At 48.1% G+C, this 19,826-nt stretch overlaps 3 protein-coding genes and 1 non-coding gene across 9 annotated transcripts; 2 read left to right on the forward strand and 2 right to left on the reverse strand.

The window, feature by feature from the left end:
- Positions 1 to 342: 342 nt before the first annotated feature.
- Positions 343 to 3,643, reverse strand: fbxo7 (F-box protein 7). 3 transcript variants are annotated; one of them, XM_027272233.1, is made up of 10 exons: positions 3,621 to 3,643; positions 2,876 to 2,998; positions 2,534 to 2,795; positions 2,086 to 2,319; positions 1,830 to 1,974; positions 1,631 to 1,714; positions 1,466 to 1,561; positions 1,207 to 1,383; positions 1,070 to 1,110; positions 343 to 965 (listed from the first exon to the last, which is right to left on the reverse strand). In XM_027272233.1, exons 1-10 carry the CDS (start codon positions 3,629 to 3,631, stop codon positions 696 to 698), a joined length of 1,443 nt encoding a protein of 480 aa, XP_027128034.1. In that variant the 5' UTR covers positions 3,632 to 3,643; the 3' UTR covers positions 343 to 695. The 3 variants fall into 3 exon arrangements, with proteins under 3 accessions (XP_027128034.1, XP_027128036.1, XP_027128035.1); XM_027272235.1 differs by lacking the exon at positions 3,621 to 3,643 and adding an exon at positions 3,324 to 3,491 and having other exon boundaries at positions 2,534 to 2,790; XM_027272234.1 differs by lacking the exon at positions 3,621 to 3,643 and adding an exon at positions 3,324 to 3,490.
- Positions 3,644 to 4,350: 707 nt separating this feature from the next.
- On the forward strand, positions 4,351 to 9,304 carry rtcb (RNA 2',3'-cyclic phosphate and 5'-OH ligase). The gene is made up of 12 exons (XM_027272236.1): positions 4,351 to 4,550; positions 4,843 to 4,921; positions 5,287 to 5,354; positions 5,434 to 5,533; positions 5,627 to 5,783; positions 5,928 to 6,084; positions 6,174 to 6,333; positions 6,411 to 6,586; positions 6,667 to 6,855; positions 6,935 to 7,045; positions 7,130 to 7,249; positions 7,335 to 9,304. Exons 1-12 carry the CDS (start codon positions 4,458 to 4,460, stop codon positions 7,440 to 7,442), a joined length of 1,518 nt encoding a protein of 505 aa, XP_027128037.1. The 5' UTR covers positions 4,351 to 4,457; the 3' UTR covers positions 7,443 to 9,304.
- A 563-nt stretch (positions 9,305 to 9,867) lies between these two features.
- On the reverse strand, positions 9,868 to 18,301 carry xpot (exportin, tRNA (nuclear export receptor for tRNAs)). Of its 4 annotated transcripts, none has more exons than XM_027272222.1 (25): positions 18,197 to 18,301; positions 16,230 to 16,382; positions 16,032 to 16,114; positions 15,888 to 15,944; positions 15,703 to 15,772; positions 15,287 to 15,505; positions 15,030 to 15,214; positions 14,766 to 14,934; positions 13,172 to 13,408; positions 13,056 to 13,094; positions 12,921 to 12,983; positions 12,711 to 12,835; positions 12,493 to 12,637; positions 12,283 to 12,402; positions 12,110 to 12,204; positions 11,907 to 11,976; positions 11,589 to 11,827; positions 11,231 to 11,516; positions 10,954 to 11,143; positions 10,664 to 10,780; positions 10,467 to 10,582; positions 10,319 to 10,366; positions 10,162 to 10,233; positions 10,034 to 10,090; positions 9,868 to 9,951 (listed from the first exon to the last, which is right to left on the reverse strand). In XM_027272222.1, the coding sequence occupies exons 2-25, from the start codon at positions 16,314 to 16,316 to the stop codon at positions 9,925 to 9,927; spliced, it is 2,916 nt and encodes a 971-aa protein (XP_027128023.1). In that variant the 5' UTR covers positions 16,317 to 16,382; positions 18,197 to 18,301; the 3' UTR covers positions 9,868 to 9,924. The 4 variants fall into 4 exon arrangements, with proteins under 4 accessions (XP_027128023.1, XP_027128021.1, XP_027128022.1 ...); XM_027272220.1 differs by having other exon boundaries at positions 18,119 to 18,259; XM_027272221.1 differs by having other exon boundaries at positions 17,997 to 18,258.
- A 975-nt stretch (positions 18,302 to 19,276) lies between these two features.
- trnat-ugu (transfer RNA threonine (anticodon UGU)) lies at positions 19,277 to 19,349 on the forward strand. Its single transcript has one exon. It is a non-coding gene; the product is annotated as a tRNA-Thr (tRNA).
- The last annotated feature ends 477 nt before the right edge of the window (positions 19,350 to 19,826 follow it).

A 19,826-nucleotide genomic window follows, 5' to 3' on the forward strand; every position in this document is an offset into this window, starting at 1 on the left:
ATTTAAATAGTTAAAGAAACATCAAGAAACAGGCAAAGTTATAACTTATGATTTAGTATCTCACAATTTTAATTTATCTCAAAATTACAGTTAATCACAGATTTGTGTAAACTCCCAAATTTTGTAATTTTATTTTGGTTTGTAAATCTTAAAAAAAAAAAAAAAACTTACTTTTGACCTAAAGTCTGAATTCTGTCTAAAATTCTCAATAAATTGTGACTCAGACTCAAAGTAACAAGTCAAAATCTTACCTGAATAAAAAACAAAACTTATTTTAAGTTTAATTTTACACTCAATGACATTTAAAACCAAACTGAAGAAATAATAAAGCAGAAGTTTGAATAGTTTCTGTTTCTGTTTAATGCAGATTATTCCAGTGTTTGTTATTTGTCATATTTAGTCAGAAATCTTGAACTTTGTTAGTAAAAACACAAACTATGATGACGATGATGCCGCCTCGTCATTTTGACTTACCTCTTTGTCATTTCACATATTTTCTCTTTTCTTGGCCCTGATGGGCTTCCGTACAGCTCAGACGGTTTGTTAGACAAAGAGGTCTGACTCTGTTATTTTATTAAATAATAAGAATAAATCCATGAAGCTGCAGGAAACGTCTTTAATCTCAGTTTCTGTCGACTGATCGGAGCTGAAATCAAACATCCCCAAACAGTGACATCACTTCCTGTCCAGACCAATCAGATGAAACCTCGCCGGACGTCTGCAGGTCGTCTTCCCGTCGGTCGGACTCGAGGCGGGCCGATGGGGTCGTAGCGGGGTCGTGGGAGGAGGCCGTGGGGCAGGTTCGGCCTCTGGTCGTACTCGCCGCCGATGATCCCGGGCAGCGGCGGGTGGAGCGGGACGGGCAGCGGGTTGAAGATGTCTCGGGGCAGTCGGGGGAACGGCGGGAGGGAGCGGTGGCGAACTCGCCGGAGGTCACAGCGAAGTTTGTGAGAGCGTTTGTAAAGCTGAGGACAGAAGTTATTAAAGTAATGAGATTACAGCCTGTAATTAAAGTAACATAACACCATCATCATCAACAGGTGAACAGGTGATGGTCAGTGCTGCTCACCTCCTTCCAGTCCGTGTCTCTGGGTCTGCTGGGATCTGAATCTGAACCAGAACACACACACACACACACACACACACACACACGTTATTCATGTGTTCATGACCTCATCGCTCGGAGGACTTCCTGTCTGGACTCACCTGTGAAGTCTCGGCGGTACAGGTGTCTCCACAGCGTGGAGTCGGCCGTGGCCGCGTTAAAGCGCCTGCAGACTGCCGACAGCCTCAGCACGGAGCAGACGTCCAGCAGGCGGAGGACTCTGAGGAGGAGCTCCGGAGGAAGAGCCGCCAGACCGAACGCCACCGGCAGCGCCATCGCTGGAAAACGACAACACGGCGAGCTCAGAGTCAGATCAAACATGGTCAGACCTCGTCGGGTCGTCTCCAGGTGGATCGTTACCTTCTCGGGCGGCGGCGATCAGCGGGTACGCCAGCTGGTCTTTGAAGACCCGGGACAGTTTGTTCAGATCTTTGAACGCCGCCGCTGCACTTCCTCCTGAAACACGACGTGACACAGTGTTAGTCGTTCATTCAGGTGTCACATCAGCCAATCAGAGCGCTCTACCTGGCCACTCGTCGGTCACGTAGGTGGAGGGGTTCAGACACAGTTTACGGACCGCGTCCACGGTCTGGTTCACCTTCAGAGTCGCTGCAGGGACAAACGGGTCAGATGTTTATGACGTGTGACACGTCGCGTGTCCGTTACACTGAGCGTTCGTGTGTTTCAGGCTGACCCGTAACACGTCGCGTGTCCGTGAACTCACCGTTGATGACGAGCACGGGGCCCATGCACACCGACAGCACCATGGCCAGGCTGTGCTCGCACAGAGGGTGGGTGTACTGCAGCTTGTAGAGTCCAGCTGACGACCTCCACCCTGCAGGCATGTCAGCCGGCTGCAGCTCAGAGCCCTGCACGCACACACACACACACACACACACACACACACACACACACACACACCTTTACCTTGATGACATCACCACACAGGAAGCCTCTGCGTTGTCGGTCGGCGGTCTCACCTGAGGAAGAAACCCGGTCTCCAGCATCAGCTGATGTCCGGCCACCATGATGGCGTCGCTGGGGCTGGCGGTCTGGGCCGAGTGGTACAGCAGGTCCAGAGAGAGCGGCGCCTGCCCGTCCTCGGCCTCGCTGCACAGCATCGGCTCCCAGGTGGACGCCGAAGGTCCGACGGAGTCCAGCGGGTCTGCAGACGTCTGCTCGGAGTCTGCCGGCGCCACAGAGCTGCTGTCGGGCTGTTGGACACACAGAGACACGAGGACGAGTCAGCGAGTTCAGAGGAACATGAGTCAGCATTAAACGGCTGCTGGTGTGTGACGGGTCCAAGCAGAGTCAGCCCGTGTTCACCTGAACGCCTCACCTGAACCTGCACGCTTCACCTGCACGCTTCACCTTCACCTGAACGCTCCACTGACAAACAGAGGATCATGTGACAACACACTCACTCACCTGGTTGGACGTCATGTCCGCGGTCTGTTGGTTCTGTTGGTTCTGTTGGTTCTGCTCTGTCCTCTGGTTCTCTGTGCTGCTGCTCGGTGTGTTGGTGGAGGTGGAGGTGGAGGTGGAGGACTGGTTGGCGTTGGCGTTGGCAGGTTCAGCCAGGACGACGCAGATCAAATCCCCGGAGACGATGCCGCAGGACGACAGAGTCTGACCGGAGTCCGTCAGAACCTCAGAACCGTTCAGAGACAAACTGAAGTGTGTGTCTGCGCTGAGAGACCAACAGGACACAAACATTATAAGACATGTCACATGTTCTGACCGTCACTGAGTTCTGTGGTCCGGTCTGACCTGAGTCCATGAGAAGGCAGCACCGTGTCCCGGACGTGGTCCAGCAGCTCCCTCAGACTCGGTTCTGCTCCCGGTAACTCCACCCGGCTGGTCTGACGGCTGATCCGAACCCGGAGCTTCATCCTGAGGAAGATGATGCAGCATTAACCACGTGGTGTCCACAGACTTCTGGCCGTTTCATAAAGTGACAAACACGTTTTAATTTATTTAAAAACCTGAAGAAACAAAAAGTCTCCATCTTTAACTCCTGATGAGTCATTTCAAACATTTCAAACATTTCAAACATTTTAAACATTTCAAACATTTTAAACATTTCAAACTTTTCAAACTTTAAGAGTCGGGCTGTTTTTTCAGAACGTTATTTGAACGTTTCGTTTTCGTTTCTGGACGTTTCGTTAAGTTTCTGTTGCTAGGTAACTTGTGCTAACTCCGCTAGTTGCTAAGTTACCTGGTGACGTGTTTTCCCGCCGTTTGAACACAGACAGACTCACAGTCACAGCAAAATAAAATAAATTCCGTTAAATTAAAGTAAATTAATTAATGACAGCAGCTGATAAACACACCGACTGAAGCACACGCAGCGAACACAACACTTCCGGTTACCGAAAGCGTAGACTTTCAAAATAAAACCACGCTAGGGCGTTTCAAACGCAAATAAATAAATAAATAAATAAATATGCCTTTTTAAAAACACGAGTTCATATTTACATGCTGTTTAATTTCTATATGTCATCTTATCACTTACTCTGTTGTCATGGAGACGGTTTGTCCAAACCGACAGTAGCGGTTGATCCGTTTCCATGACAACACATATTGTACATAAAAGTCAACTTTATTGTCAACGTTGCCACACATGGTGCAAACAGCGACAGACATGAAACATTAAATATTTAAATATACAAGTTTAAAGAGATCTAAGAAAAATATGGCAACTATAAAAAGATAAAAACAAAATATGGCAAATATAGAAAGATATTCAGTGTAGATCCAGCAGCATAAACAGCGTGAATATATAAACAAAAAATCTGTGTACAGTGTAAACAGTTTGTAAACGGTTTACAGCAGCAGGTTTGTTTATTTATTTTGTTATTTGTCTATTTATATTCTTACATTTTTTACTTAATGTTTGTTTGTTATGCTTCAAAAGGACAAATTCTTTTTATGTGTAAACTTACTCAATAGACCTGATTCTAATAAGAAATATTTTATTTTGAAAGCCACGCATCAAACTTCCGGCTCGTATCTTCTGAACTCATCTGACTACAAGTACGGCAAGCGAGCGGTTTAGCTGTGAGTTAAAGGAATAAAACGAACTTAAATTAAATTAATTTAACGTGAACGTTTGACCTCAGATTGTTTGTTTGTTTGTTTGGACTCAGATTTTAAAATCTCTCGGTCCACATTTTATTTTTTAATTTTTAATGCGTCACGCCAAATTAACAATCGCGTTTTTCTGTCATTAAGTGTGCGGGCTGCCGTAGCGCAGTGTGTTGGCAGCAGACCGGCTGACACGCAGCTCACTCTCTCACTCTCTCACTCTTTAACGTTAATTACATTAATTACTTTAATTACCTCGGTGACGATGAGTCGCAGCTATAACGACGAGCTGCAGTACCTGGACAAGGTGAGCAGCTGCTGCTGGAGGATCCGGAAAGGCTTCGTGCCCAACATGCAGGTGAGTGTTAGCTCACAGCTAGCACATGTGGCTAATCATGCATAATTAATGAGGCTAATTAAGTTACATCAAACCAGCTTCATTATGACGTCATAGCATAACAAAGACGTGATGAGTCATTGATACAAACACTGAACTCGTTTAGTTTGTTTTAAATGTTTGTTCTCAGTAAACACAGATTATTAATTATTATTCATGTTTGGAACTAATTAAAAATTATTTTCTAAAAAAGGTCAACAGGAAGTGGACTGGTGGTCATCACTGATTGGTCGACGCTCTGTTTGTGTTTCAGGTTGAAGGAAACTTCTACGTCAACGATTCGCTGGAGAAGCTGATGTTTGAGGAGCTTCGTAACGCCTGTCGAGGAGGAGGTGAGCTGCCTTCACCTGGTCCACCCTGAAGTCACCTTCATGAGTTTCAGATGGTTGACTGGTTGGTTGGTTGGTTTGTTGGTTGGTTGACTGGTTGGTTGATTGGTTGGTTGGTTAATTGATTGGTTGATTGGTAGATTTGTTGGTTGACTGGTTGGTTTGTTGGTTGGTTGACTGGTTGGTTGGTTGGTTGGTTGGTTAATTAATTGGTAGATTTGTTGGTTGGTTGGTTGGTTGGTTGATTTGTTGGTTGGTTAATTAATTGATTGATTGGTTGACTGGTTGGTTGATTGGTTGGTTAATGAATTGGTTGGTTGATTGGTTGGTTGGTTAATTAATTGGTTAACTGGTTGACTGTGTTTCAGGTGTGGGTGGATTCCTTCCAGCCATGAAACAAATTGGGAACGTGGCGGCGCTGCCAGGAATCGTGCACGTGAGTAACGTGGTTAATCGTTCTGTACAAAGATCCGACAGCTTAAACGTGTTGAAATCTTAAAGCTGTGACTCCTCAGAGGTCCATCGGTCTCCCCGACGTTCACTCCGGGTACGGGTTCGCCATCGGAAACATGGCGGCCTTCGACATGAACGACCCGGACGCCGTCGTGTCTCCAGGTTTGTTTGTTTTCCAGGTGAAACGTCTCTGACAAGTTTTTTTTTTTTTCTTCCTCTTAATGAATCGGCGTAAACGTCTCTTTTGTCCTGCAGGTGGCGTCGGTTTCGACATAAACTGCGGCGTCCGTCTGCTGAGGACGAACCTGGACGAGGGCGACGTCCAGCCGGTGAAGGAGCAGCTCGCCCAGTCGCTGTTCGACCACATCCCGGTGGGAGTCGGATCCAAGGGAGTCATCCCGATGGGAGCCAAGTAAGGAGGGAGCGGATTGTAGACCACAACCTGCCTCCACCTGTGTACCTGTTTATCTGTGTCACCTGTTTACCTGTGTCACCTGTTTACCTGTGTACCTGTTTACCTGTGTCACCTGTTTACCTGTGTCACCTGTGTGTTCAGGGACCTGGAGGAGGCTCTGGAGATGGGGGTGGACTGGTCTCTGAGGGAGGGTTACGCCTGGGCCGAGGACAAAGAGCACTGCGAGGAGTACGGCAGGATGCTGCAGGCCGACCCCAACAAAGTCTCATCGAAGGCCAAGAAGAGAGGCCTGCCGCAGGTATCCCAGCAGCCCTGGAGCTCACCTTATGAATATTAATGAGTTAAGTTTATGAAGCTGAACCACCTGTGTGTGTTTGTGTGCTGAAGCTGGGAACTCTGGGAGCAGGAAACCACTACGCCGAGATCCAGGTGGTGGACGAGATCTACAACGACTACGCCGCCAAGAAGATGGGCATCGACCACAAAGGGCAGGTGTGCGTGATGATCCACAGCGGCAGCAGAGGCCTTGGACACCAGGTCGCCACAGGTAGGAAGTCCAGTCCAACACCTGGAGGACGGTTTTCCGAAAGGTTTCCGTTAGATTGACCTGAACGTTGTCGACAGACGCTCTGGTCGCCATGGAGAAGGCGATGAAGCGAGACAAGATCACGGTGAACGACCGGCAGCTGGCGTGCGCTCGCATCACGTCACAGGAAGGACAGGACTACCTGAAGGGGATGGCTGCTGCAGGAAACTACGCCTGGGTCAACCGCTCGTCCATGACCTTCCTCACCAGACAGGTACACTCACCTGGTGTTACCTTTGGAGACTCCACAGAGGACCTCGGTTTGTTTCATCTGACTTCTCTTTTCTGTTTCAGGCCTTCTCCAAAGTGTTCGGCACCACGCCGGACGACCTGGACATGCACGTCATCTACGACGTCTCTCACAACATCGCCAAAGTCGAGGAGCACATCGTGGACGGGAAGCAGAAGACGCTGCTGATCCACCGCAAAGGCTCCACCCGAGCCTTCCCCCCACACCACCCCCTCATCCCGGTCGACTACCAGGTACAGAAGACCTCAGAGCGCCGGACACGACCAGCTGCTGGAGATTCGACTCCATGTTGACGCTGTCTTCTTGTTTCAGCTCACAGGTCAGCCGGTGTTGATCGGAGGGACGATGGGAACCTGCAGCTACGTCCTCACAGGAACCGAACAAGGCATGACGGAGACATTTGGCACCACCTGTCACGGAGCGGTACGACTTACGAATTAGAGCTTCACCCTCCGAACGTCTCTCTCATGCACGTCATGTTTACTGTAAATCGAAATGTCGTTTCAGGGTCGCGCTCTGTCTCGAGCCAAGTCCCGCAGGAACCTCGACTTCCAGGACGTCCTGGACAAACTGGCCGACCAGGGCATCGCCATCCGAGTGGCTTCACCCAAACTGGTCATGGAGGAGGTGACGAGAGCTTTTCTGTCGAGCTTTAACCACGAAACAAACGTTTTCCGTCTGTATTCCTGCTCACGTTATTTTTCTGTTTCAGGCTCCTGAATCGTACAAAAACGTGACGGACGTCGTCAACACGTGTCACGAGGCTGGAATCAGTAAGAAGGCGATCAAACTGAGGCCGATCGCCGTGATCAAAGGCTGAAGCTGCACGACTTCCCGTTTAAAGACAATTCAAGCGAAGGACGCCGCGACGTCACGAAGAGACGCGTCAGAAGAAAGTCGCTTAATTTTTGTTTTCGTTTCTCTGGAATGAATTTCTGAATTTCTGTTGCAGGAACTGAAGAGCCACAAAATGAGATGGAACATTCAAAATGTTTTTCTTTGTGCTCGTGCAAATAAACTTCAAACTGAAGTAATCAGATTACTCAAGTACAAATACACTACAAGTATCAGCTTCATGCAGTAAAACTTTGTTCATCCTGATGTTTTACTGAGGGTTCAACCTGAGGGGTCAGGCCCTGCGGAGGGTCACCAGATGAATCTGAGGGGTCGTCACACGAATGATGGGAGAACAAAGTATAAAAGTAGTCACTTCCTGTTTGTTTCAAAATAAGAGCATCGTCTTTACACCTTCAGAAAACATTCGGCTCTGATGTTGAAAAACAGTCGACACGTTCAGACGAGCTGATGCTGAGATAAATATTCCAGAAACTCAAATTTATTTATATTCAGTTTATTCTCATTAGAAATGTTTGTTTTAAATTAATTTACTTCATTTTGTAAAGACGCTTTCAGCTCGACTCAAACTTTACAAACACGACCTCGTTAAATCAAAACTTCAGACATTAAAACAATAAAAACATTGAAGCACTTTGGATGTTGTGATTAGTTATTAACACTTTATTGGTTCTAACATGTTTGTAACAGAAGTTTCATCACATCAAATAAAATCAAATCAACACGTTTCACCTTCAGTGAAGAAAATTCATTCATTTGGCAAGTTTGTCTGAGACGAGAAGCAAAACTCAGGTCTGATCCGGACCTCCCTCTGCCGAGATGAGAAATAAAAACAGGCTCCAAGAACCTGGATCGATGACGACGATCCGACGGAGCCGATTTAAAGCGTCAGAATCTGACGTAAACCACACGGTGAGACGACGTCCGTGATTCGAGTTGATGTGGCTGGTTCACGAGTTCATCGACGTGTCGACAGTTTGTGAGTTAGTGTTGGATCAGAAACAGCCGCGTTCAAATAATGTTCCACCATCCATCCACTTCCTGTTTGATGAAAAATAAACGACTTTAATCAAAGCGCCGTCTTTGTGGATCTGTAGATTTAAACTGAGTAACACCTCGTTAACACTTGAACTGTTTTCAGCTGAACTCGACTCTTTCAGGCACTTTCTCTGGAGGTTTCTTTCCAAAGTTTCTGGGAAAAACAGAAGAATTAAAAGTGTCGGATAAATCAGAGGTCGAGCTCAGCGAGCGGTGACGAGGTCGACGGTTCAAACGTGGATTTCCACATCGGCTCCTTCACAGTATCGCTCGCAGTCGAGCGTTGCATAATCCGTCCGTCGTCCTGAATTGTCACAAATGCTCGAATAGAAAATTCATCGATTTATTTATTTTACATGAGCTGTACACGACAATCCTGTCAATGACTCCATGCGTTTCTACGGAAGCTTGTCAGCGCCGAGAAAAGAAAAATACTCAAAGTCCAACTTTGATACAACGATTCAAACTTTCAGCCAAAATTCTGATTCAACAAGAAAATAAATCAGAACTTTGACTTTCAGCATTTTGATTTGAAAAGGTCAAAAGATGAAAATACTCAGTAAGTAACTAAAGTAACTGAAAATCTGACTTTAATGATCAAAATGAAATTTACTGAGTCAAGCGTAAAAAAACTCAGAAGATTTTGACCAATGAAAAAGTCTGAAAGTTACAATTAATCTGCGAGGACGATAAATAAAAACAAACTTAATATCTCGACTGTTTTTGTATCTTTTCTAACTTAGGGTCCAAACAGGCTTCCGTATCTAGTTTCCAATGAAGATTTAAAAAAGGAAAAAAAACTAAACTAGGAACTTTATTTACATTTTTTAACATCTTATTTTCTTATTTACATTTTTGTTCCTCCGTTTTTTATCTGAAATAAAAAATAAAAAAAGAAACAGCCCGAATATTTCAAACAAAAACATTTTTCATAAACTCGGCGTGCGGGCTGAGACGTCGCCGTCCCGTCAGGCGACTCATTTTATTTAATGTTTGCAGATCGAGTCGAGCGTCACGTCAAACGTTCAAACTAAGAAAAATGGAAACGCTGCGTTCTGAATTAAAAAAACGTTCCAGCCCTTCGTCCGTCGTGTTTTTTGAAATGTGGTTTCTACGGCGACGAGAATAAAGCTATGGTTCCAGGATATTTAGCGAGCGTCAGGTCGCGCCCGCTCGGTCCTCGTCCTCTTCACGTCTTGAGTCCGGGAGTCCGTGGACAGCTCGTCTCGTCTCGGAGGGATTAATCCGTCCACGACGTCCCGTCCACGTCCCGGCTGCGACACACTTTGTTATCCACGGTTTAAGTGCAAAAGCTGCTCCTATGCTAACTTCCTGTTTGTTTGTTTGTTTTGTACGACCACTTCCTGTGAATCGTCCTTTCAGCCCCGGCAAACTTCCAGTTTGGTTTCCTACAGTTTGGCTCGCTGGAAGAACGCCTGCAGGACAGGAAGGAAACAACCATCAGCTGATCGAGCCAATAAAAAAAACAGCCAATCAGTGACGAGGACGCGCTCGTACCTTGATGTAGTTCTTCAGGACTTTGACGTCCGGCTGCTGGATCACCTGACACAGCTCCTGAAAGGAAAGACCGTGACGTTACGTTAACGTGATGCACTTTGTTTCCAGACCTCAGTGTCGTGTCGTACCTGTGAGATCTCTGGTGACACCTGAAGTGACGGTAAATATTCCTGCTGCAGGAACTGGATGAACTCCGGCCCCTGAAACAAACAAACACACGAACATTAAGAACCACGAGCAAAAACAAACTTCAGAGTTTGTTCCGTAATAAAAATCTGACTTTACCCGTTTGAGATGAATCATCTTGAGTGTGAGCGCGCACTCCGACAGCGTCTGGAAGACAAACGGAGCGAGCTAAGCTGAGCCGAGCCGAGCCGAGCCGAGCCGAGCTCGGAGCAGACTGCGTGCACACAGATTGCTTCATGACACTTACCAGGACGGTCTGAGCGTCCGAGAGGTCGAAGGTCGGCTTGAGAGGAGCCAGGAAACAGGCGGGGACGATGTGTTTGTAGATGAAGTCGGGGAAGCCGACCATGCCGTCTTTCCCTCCTGCAGGTCAGAGCAGAGAAACGTTAGAGCGGAGACGCAGGCGGCGAAGCATCGTGTGACGGAGGTTCGAGGTCGCCTCACCCCACAGCTCCACCAGCTTGGACAGGATGATGAAGCACGTCTTCTGAGCGATCGGGTCGGGGAAGTCCACGGCGCCCTGGATGATGGTGAACACGACGCGCTCGATGTTCTCTGCTCCTGAAACCAGAACACAACGCTCACGCAGCGTTCACGGAGCGTTCACGCAACATTCACACAACGTTCACGCAGCGTTCACGGAGCGTTCACGCAACATTCACGCAACGTTCGCACAACATTCACGCAGCGTTCGCACGACGTTCACGACGTCGCTGCTAGCTCAGCAGACTCACCCTGATTGGCCATCACCTCGTTCATCCCGCTCCCCGTCACCGTCTGGATGAAGGTGAAGTAGCTCCTCCTCAGCATCTGCTTCTCCAGCGCGGCCGCCTGGTCGTTCTCCTCCGCCGGCCGGGCCAACACCTCGAAGATGGCGAGCACGAGCGGCATGAAGACCTGCTGCAGGAAGGGCGACACCTGCCGCTGCCATGGCGACGGGACAGGAAGCTCGTTAGTCACCCCGCGGCCTGACGTGGCCTCGTTAAGGCGTGCGAACGCTGCTGAACGTACCTTGAACTTGGCGGTGATCTGGCTGATGAGCGGGATGAACTCCTGCAGGTCTTTGGCCTCGCAGTCCTTCAGCATGTGCTCGGAGGCGGCGGGGATGAACGGCAGCACCTCCTCCTCCAGGCAGATGATCATGCGGTGCAGGAAGGAGCGCACCGAGCTGCGCAGCACCCCCCGCTGGACGGGGCAGCTGAGCGCGGGCAGGAAGCTCTGCATGCAGTCCCTGTACACCTCGGTGCAGCCGCACTGCTTCACCGTCTGCTTGTTGCTGAACGCTTTGCTGGTCCGACTGCGAGCAGAGAACAAGACCAGGTCAGCTGACACAAACCGAGCAGAGGCTCGCTCCGGATCGAGTCCTCACCTGGCGAAGCCGACGGCGTGGCTCAGGCAGTCGGCGAGCGCCGCCTGCCTCTCCTCCTCCGTCTCCTGCAGCAGCTTGGCGAGCAGCAGGCGGAAGGCGTCCATCAGCGGCAGCAGCAGGCTCCTCATCAGCGCCTGCTTCCTCTCCACCGGACTCTCCCCGTTCACGATCAGCACGCCCGCCGTCTCGAACATGAACAGCTGGTCGTCGCTGGTCAGCAGCGCCGGGAAGCCGTTCTCCTGGACAGAAGGAAGTGATGTCACCGTCAGCTCACGTGTCATGCTGCTGGGACAGACGACTTCCTGTCTCCGTACTTACAGGCGGAGCGAGCTCCAGCAGGTCCTGGATCCTCGTCAGGATGTCCTCGATGAACGCGTTCATGTGTTTACTGTCAACAAGAAGACGTGAGGATGAGGTCACACACTCACACTCACACACACAGACACACACACACACACTCTTACACTCACACACACACACACACACACACACACACACACACTCTCTCTCCGTGAACTCACTGCAGTGTTTTGATGAATCTGGAGAACAGGTACGCGACTCTGCTCCGGACCTTCGGGCTGTTGTGTCTCAGTCCTCTCTGGTCCAGAAACGCCATCTGACAGTGAACGCAGCACGCCGTCAAACATGAATATTCATTTCTGATGCGTTCAGGGACGTTCAGTTTGGAGCTCACCAGGACGTTGGGGATGTGCTGCGGCTCCACGATGAAGAACTTGTCGTATCGGACGACGGTCTCGAAGAACTCGAGCGACACCGAGCTGTGCTGGTAGCTGCTGACGCCGCAGGAGACCAGCTGACGTCAGAGGAGAAGAAGAAACGTGGTCAGTGCTAAACACAAACACAGCAGACAGTGAACGCACCACGAGCCGGTCACGTGACTCACCGTCCTCATCATGTCCTGCAGGGCGCTCGTCTTCGCCGTGTCTCCGGAGAAATGAGCGCCGTGAGACGCCGGCAGCGCCTCGCCCAGCATGTACAGCAGCCGGATGGCCACCTCCACCTCCATGAACGGAGCCGTCTGCCAGGTCCTGAAAGAAGACACGCGGTCAGCTGACGGACCGAACCAACCAATGAACGGACGGACGGACGGACGTCTCTTACTGCATGCTGCTGGTGAAGACTCGCCGCACGGCCTCCAGCAGCAGCTCAGGAGAAACCTGAGCCAGGCGGTCCAGCAGCATCTTCAGCTGCTTCCTGTACTCCACGAACATCGCCTCGTCCTCGCCCTGCCCGACAGAACCACAAGAACCGGACCGAGCTTTAACGTCTTCAGCGTCCTCAGAGGACAAAGTGCCGCGGTCGCAGACTCACCTCGTTCTCGAAGTTGTACTCGTCGTCGTAGGTCAGCTTCTTCATGACGGCGAGCATGATGGCCTGAGGAGAGCAGAAGGTCACATGGTCGTACCGTACACGTTAACATGTTGGTTCAGCTCGTCACACACTCACCTCCACGTTGGCTTTCTGCTGCTCGCTCAGCTGAGGAAGCTGCAAAACAAAAACATCCAGCCGTCATCCACTCGTTTTATTTTGAAACTCTCTGTCCTGTCTCTGTTTCCTGTCACCTGTTTGAGGACGTGCAGGTACTCGTAGCAGAAGCCGACGATGTTGGCCGAGATGTCGTCGTCCTCGTGGACGAGCAGCTGCAGCAGCAGCGGCACTTTGGCCTCCACGGCCTGCAGCGTCTCCGCCGTGTCCTTCACGTTCCCCGTCTTGGCCAGCTTGGTCCAGCTCAGCACCAGACTCTGACCCATCCCGTTCACCAGGCGCGAGAACTTGGCCAGGAAGTCCACGTCCTCCTCCTGACGGGACGGGAAGAGGGAGACATTCAGGACGTGAGGAGACAGGACGTGACCTCATGACCTCATGACCTCATGACCTCGAACAGAAACACGAGGCTGTGAAGAAAACCTGAACGACAAGATGCTACGAGACAGACTAAAGACTCTGTAAAGACTCTGTAAAGACTCTGTAAAGACTCTATAAAGACTGTAAAGACTGTAAAGACTCTGTAAAGACTGTAAAGACTCTGTAAAGACTCTGTAAAGACTGTAAAGACTCTGTAAAGACTGTAAAGACTCTGTAAAGACTCTGTAAAGACTGTAAAGACTCTGTAAAGACTGTAAAGACTCTGTAAAGACTCTGTAAAGACTGTAAAGACTCTGTAAAGACTGTAAAGACTCTATAAAGACTCTGTAAAGACTGTAAAGACTCTGTAAAGACTGTAAAGACTCTGTAAAGACTCTGTAAAGATTGTAAAGACTCTGTAAAGACTGTAAAGACTCTATAAAGACTCTGTAAAGACTGTAAAGACTCTGTAAAGACTGTAAAGACTCTGTAAAGATTGTAAAGACTCTGTAAAGACTGCAAAAACTCTGTAAAGACTGTAAAGACTCTATAAAGACTGTAAAGACTCTGTAAAGACTCTGTAAAGACTGTAAAGACTCTGTAAAGACTCTGTAAAGACTGTAAATACTCTGTAAAGACTGTAAAGACTCTGTAAAGACTCTAAAAAGACTGTACAGACTCTGTAAAGACTCTATAAAGACTGTACAGACTCTGTAAAGACTCTATAAAGAATGTAAAGACTCTGTAAAGACTCTGTAAAGACTCTTTAAAGACTCTGTAAAGATTCTGTAAAGACTCTGTAAAGACTCTATAAAGACTGTAAAGACGCTTTAAAGACTGTAAAGACTCTACAAAGCCTGTAAACACTCTATAAAGACTGTAAAGACTCTATAAAGACTGTAAAGACTCTATAAAGACTGTAAAGACTCTGTAAAGACTCTATAAAGACTGTAAAGACTCTGTAAAGACTCTAAAGACTCTGTAAAGACTGTAAAGATTCTGTAAAGACTGTAAAGACTCTGTAAAGACTGTACTCTATAAAGACGTAAAGACTGTAAAGACTCTTTAAAGACTGTAAAGACTCTGTAAAGACTCTGTAAAGACTGTAAAGACTGTGTAAAGACTGTAAAGACTGTGTAAAGACTCTGTAAAGACTCTGTAAAGACTCTGTAAAGACTGTAAAGACTCTGTAAAGACTCTGTAAAGACTGTAAAGACTCTGTAAAGACTCTTTAAAGACTCTTTAAAGACTGTAAAGACTCTGTAAAGACTGTAAAGACTCTGTAAAGACTCTGTAAACTTCAGGTCCGACCTGCTCCACGTTGAAGAACCCGGCTGACTGCAGGACCTGGCACAGAGACTCCACCAGCTTGGTTTTGTCCATGGGGTCCATCCCTTTGTTGACGATTTCAAACAGGCAGTCGCAGGCCTCCTCTCTCAGCTCCTCCACCGACATCTGACTCAGCAGGAGGTTCACGAACCTGAAACCAGCAGAGAACCTCAGAAAAACCTCCAGAGAACCTCAGGAGAACCTCAGGAGCACAGCACTGAGACGTCGGTATCTGCAGGGACTGACCGGTCGTTGGCGATGAGGTTGAGGTCGATCCAGGACACGAAGGCTCCGACCACCTCCAGACACTGACAGGTGAGCTCCGGGTGGGACTGCTGGTAGGTCTGCAGGATCTGGAACCAGGACTCGACCAGGTGAGGGATGCACTGCTCCCGCATGGTGTCTTTGATTAGAGTGTTCCTGCGAGTCTCCTGAAGGAAACACAGCTCATGAACATGGAGCTCCTGACACACAGACAGACAGCAGAGCGAGCTCGTCTTCACCTCAGGTGAGTGCAGGATGTCTCTGTCCACCACCTCGGCGTCGATGGCCATGAGCGTCCTCAGGTAGATGTCCACGCCGTGCGGGTTCAGACCGACCAGAGACAGGATGTCGAAGAAGAACTTGGGCCACAGCGTCACATACTCCATGACGAAGGTGAGCGCCAACACCTGAGCCGCCTTGTTCCTGATGAACGGCTTCTCAGGGTGTGTGTTCATCAGCTGAGGACACACACACACACACACAGTGTCAGTAACTCATCAACACACACACACACACACACACACACACACACACACACACGGTCAGTAACTCATCAACACACACACACACACACACACTGTCAGTAACTCATCAACACACACACACACACACACACACACTCTGTGACCATGTGACCTGATGGTCACACTCGTACCTGACACTGGAGCCACTTCATCAGAGTCTCTCTGATGAGCTGCTGCTGAGCTGCACTCAGACCGGCGTGTCTGCAACACACACACACACACACACACACACACACACACACACACAGCATGTTCAGATAACCAGCTGATTAATATTCATGAGATGCGTGATGCTGAGCCTCGTCGTCATGCTCACCTGAACTTTATCTGATGCTCCAGAACCTGGAAGCAGAAGAACTTGACGTGGTCGTCACTGAAACAAACAGACGAGGCGTCTTTGATCTGCACCGATAATTAAACGTGATTAAATATTCATGAGGAAGCTGTGCAGGTCACTCACTTATAAATCCCTTTAGCGAGCGCCTCAGCACAAACCTCCCAGGCGTCCTGAGACTCCTTCAGCTGCTCGAAGTAAGCCATGGCCTGAGCACACACACACACACACACACACACACACACACACTTCAGTAAATAATACAGATATCACAGATGAGGTAACAGAAACATGTTGGCGGTGGCGGTGGCGGTGGCGGCGTACCCGCTGCCTGTAGCGGGCGTCGGCGTTGGGGTTGAGCCCCAGCAGGGCCTGCTCGTCCATGACTGCAGAGACAGACTGGCAGGCCATCCGTGGTTAGCTTTGCTCCAAGACAGGTTCAGTCCACGCTGCTGTCGCCGGGCAGATTACTCTCATCTGAGGAGGAGACACAGGTCAGATACACACTGAGATACACACACACACACACACACACACACACACACACACACACACACAGCAGCAACTATTTCACTGATTCTGCTGAAACTGGATCATATTTTATGGAGGAAATGTTTTCTGGTTTTCCCTCTGATGTCCTCCGGCTGCTCCGCCTCAACTCTCTGTGATTTACAGAGTTTATGATGGACAGTGAAGTAACCTGCTGACAGCTGTAGCTGCTGTTAGCTCATGTTAGCTCAGTCTGTTAGCTGCTGTTAGCTCATGTTAGCTGCTGTTAGCTCATGTTAACGCAGTCTGTTAGCTCATGTTAGCTCAGTCTGTTAGCTGCTGTTAGCTCATGTTAGCTCATGTTAGCTGCTGTTAGCTAATGTTAACGCAGTCTGTTAGCTGCTGTTAGCTTATATTAGCTCAGTCTGTTAGCTGCTGTTAGCTCATGTTAGCTCAGTCTGTTAGCTCAGTCTGTTAGCTCATGTTAGCTGTGTAGTGTTTGTAACACAGGTGTTTTGGACCTCCAAGAAGAAGAAGAAGAAGTTTACAGGACGGGGGAATGCTGACGGGGAGCAGAGCCAGTGTCGTGCCAGAACCGGAGCTGGGCAATACATAAGTAATATGAATATAAGTAAATATCATGGATGCTAACTTATATTCTGTTAAAACAGAAATATAACGTTAGCTTGTGTTGCTCGCTGTCCGTTAGCAAAGCCTCAGCAGCCTCTATGGACATGATGGCAGAGGAGCAGAGAGTGAAGAGGACGCTGACGGAGGAAGCTAAGAAGAGAAAAGGAGAGAGTGAGCGAGCAAGAAGCCGCCGGACAAGAGTAAATGTGGGACTGACAGCAAAGTAATCAGAGTAAATACTCGAGTACAGCTGTAGTCGTGGTTACACAGTGGGATTACACTGATTTATACTTTGTAATACTTCAACAGTACTCAAACATGGCTGACCGACTGACAGCCGCTGTAACGTGGCTGCGTGACAAAGTGACGTCCAGGTGACGTCCAGGTGACGTCCAGGTGAGCGTGCCTCAAAAAGTGACGACTCATCACCGACAACATGTCGCCTGAGCCCGGCTTTGATCTGAGGATGGAGGAGGAGGAGCAGGAGGAGGAGGTGAAGGAGGAGAAGGAGGAGGTGGAGGTGAAGGAGGAGAAGGAGGAGGTGGAGGTGAAGGAGGAGGAGGAGGAGGAGGTGAAGGAGGAGGAGCAGGAGGAGGTGAAGAAGGAGGTGGAGGAGTCCTGACAGCTCCGTCACTCTCCTACATGATGTAACACTCCGAGCCTCATGATGACACACACACGTTAATTAACACTAATTAACACTCACAGGTTACGGGGGGTGTTACGGACGGAGAGGTGACCGTGTCATCTGATGGTGCCACTCCTTTAAAGTTAGCGATGCTAACGGCTAACAACTTCTCTCCATACAAACTAGCTCCCGATGCTAGCTCGAGCTAACGTTAGCCGGCTAGCCTCTGACCCCGCGTGCGCGATGAGTACCGGATAAAGCGTCCGTTACCGGCGGCACCGACAGTGTGTGTGGCGTGTTTCGTGGTCGTCCGGTGTCCTCGCGGCTCCGGTAACGTTACCTGCCTGATGTCTGCTCCTTCAATCACATCCCCGCTGTCACGGCGACACTGTCCGGTAACCGTTAGCCGCTTTTTAAACCGCCCCGAGCCCGGTACAGAGGAGCACCGTACCGGAAACCAACTCACCGAGTCTGTCTAACGTGAGCTCCGGTCAGCGCGGCACCGAGCCGCCGAGAAAGAAGCAGCAGGAGCGTGGAGACTCACCGACACACGGAGGCAGCGGGGCGGCGTGTCCGTTAGCATCCGGGTCACTCACACACACACACACACACACACACACACACACACACACACACACACACACACACACACACACGGGAAGGGCTTCGTTCAGAGCGACACACAGATTAATCACCAGATGAATTAACAATAATAATAATTAATAATTTTTGTTTCAGGTGAAATCTGAAGTTTTCTGTTACTGTTTGTTCGCGGGATGAAGTTGGCTTCTCATTGGTCAGAACACTAAAGGAACAGTTCAACATTTTTTAATTTTTATTCAAATCAAACTAACTTTGTTTTTTATTCACCTGCTTTAATGTTTCATTGTTTATGTTTGTTCTTTAAATTATTTTTGATATTTGTGTTTTTCTCACTGGCTTCTATTTATTGCAACATTTGAGTGACCTCGTTTTATTCAGGTGTTTTCTATTCATGTGTGCGCTGGTCTCACTCCACCATCTCTCTCCACATTTGCATGTCTATGCCGTTGTACTGCATGTGTGTGTCCGGGTTAAAATGCATGTAAATAAAAAAAATAGAGTGAAAAAAGAATTTCCCCATTGAGGGATTAATAAAGTATATCTTCTTCATATCTTCTTCTATAAGTTCATCAGAGTCACTTGAATCCATCAGGTGTGTGAACACACACATCAAACATGTAAAGACAGGTAAACATAAGCAAGAACTATGTACAGATAAAAAGGTAAATATATATATGTGTGTGTGTGTGTGTGTGTGTGTGTGTAGACTCTATATGTAAGTTTAAATATTATTTCTAATTGAATTCTCTGAGTACAGATGAGCAAACTACAAATGAACACAGGTCACATCAGAGCCACATCTGTATGTGTGTATTCTGTATGTGTGTTCATCTGTATGTGTGTTTATTGCTCTGTGTGTGTGTCCATCTGTATGTGTGTATTCTGTATGTGTGTTCATCTGTATGTGTGTATTCTGTATGTGTGTTTATCTGTATGTGTGTTTATCTGTATGTGTGTTCATCTGTATGTGTGTTTATCTGTGTGTGTTCATAGCTCTGTGTGTGTGGAGGTGTTTCTCACAGGCTCCATAGCTCAGGGGTTAGAGCACTGGTCTTGTAAACCAGGGGTCGTGAGTTCAAATCTCGCTGGGGCCTCAAACATGTTTTGGTTGGTCAGTGTCAGCGCCTCAGTCTGTGTGAGTGTTACCTGTCACCTGCTGAGTGTGGACACACCTGACCTATACCAGGTGATATATATCACATATGTTCATGTCGCAGGGTGTTGTCTGTACATGAAATGGATATGAATCTTTCATCTGAGAGTGACGTGACAGACTTTTTTATTTGTTTTTTGGGAGGATGCTGGTTGCCTGGCAACCCGGTGTTGACTCCAGGAAGTTCTATAAAGTAAACAAACTAAAATATAAAGACGATCTACTGACAGTCTGCAGTGAGATTCAATAAATACTGATAGTCATTTTATTAAATAACTGCTGATTCTTAATAACAGACAATAAAAATATTATAAGATATTTGTAAAAACACATAAAAACACATAAAAACACACAGCTCATACAGAATGAAGTTACACAACAACAAGAAAACAAAATACATGATAACATAAAATAAATA

The sequence above is a fragment of the Larimichthys crocea genome, chromosome XX, assembly GCF_000972845.2.
Source record: "Larimichthys crocea isolate SSNF chromosome XX, L_crocea_2.0, whole genome shotgun sequence".
Classification (NCBI taxonomy): domain Eukaryota; kingdom Metazoa; phylum Chordata; class Actinopteri; family Sciaenidae; genus Larimichthys; species Larimichthys crocea.

Excerpts from the sequence above, each read along its gene's own strand:
- xpot (XM_027272222.1), bottom strand. The coding sequence starts at position 16,316 with ATGGCCTGCCAGTCTGTCTCTGCAGTCATGGACGAGCAGGCCCTGCTG. Across the intron at positions 11,517-11,588 it reads CACGCCGTCGGCTTCGCCAG|TCGGACCAGCAAAGCGTTCA; the intron begins GTGAGGACTCGA and ends CTCTGCTCGCAG. Across the intron at positions 11,144-11,230 it reads AGATCACCGCCAAGTTCAAG|CGGCAGGTGTCGCCCTTCCT; the intron begins GTACGTTCAGCA and ends TCGCCATGGCAG.
- rtcb (XM_027272236.1), top strand. The coding sequence starts at position 4,458 with ATGAGTCGCAGCTATAACGACGAGCTGCAGTACCTGGACAAGGTGAGC. Across the intron at positions 6,587-6,666 it reads TGACCTTCCTCACCAGACAG|GCCTTCTCCAAAGTGTTCGG; the intron begins GTACACTCACCT and ends TTTCTGTTTCAG. Across the intron at positions 6,856-6,934 it reads TCATCCCGGTCGACTACCAG|CTCACAGGTCAGCCGGTGTT; the intron begins GTACAGAAGACC and ends TTCTTGTTTCAG.
- fbxo7 (XM_027272233.1), bottom strand. Across the intron at positions 1,562-1,630 it reads CGTGACCGACGAGTGGCCAG|GAGGAAGTGCAGCGGCGGCG; the intron begins GTAGAGCGCTCT and ends GTCGTGTTTCAG. Across the intron at positions 1,111-1,206 it reads GTACCGCCGAGACTTCACAG|ATTCAGATCCCAGCAGACCC; the intron begins GTGAGTCCAGAC and ends GTTCTGGTTCAG.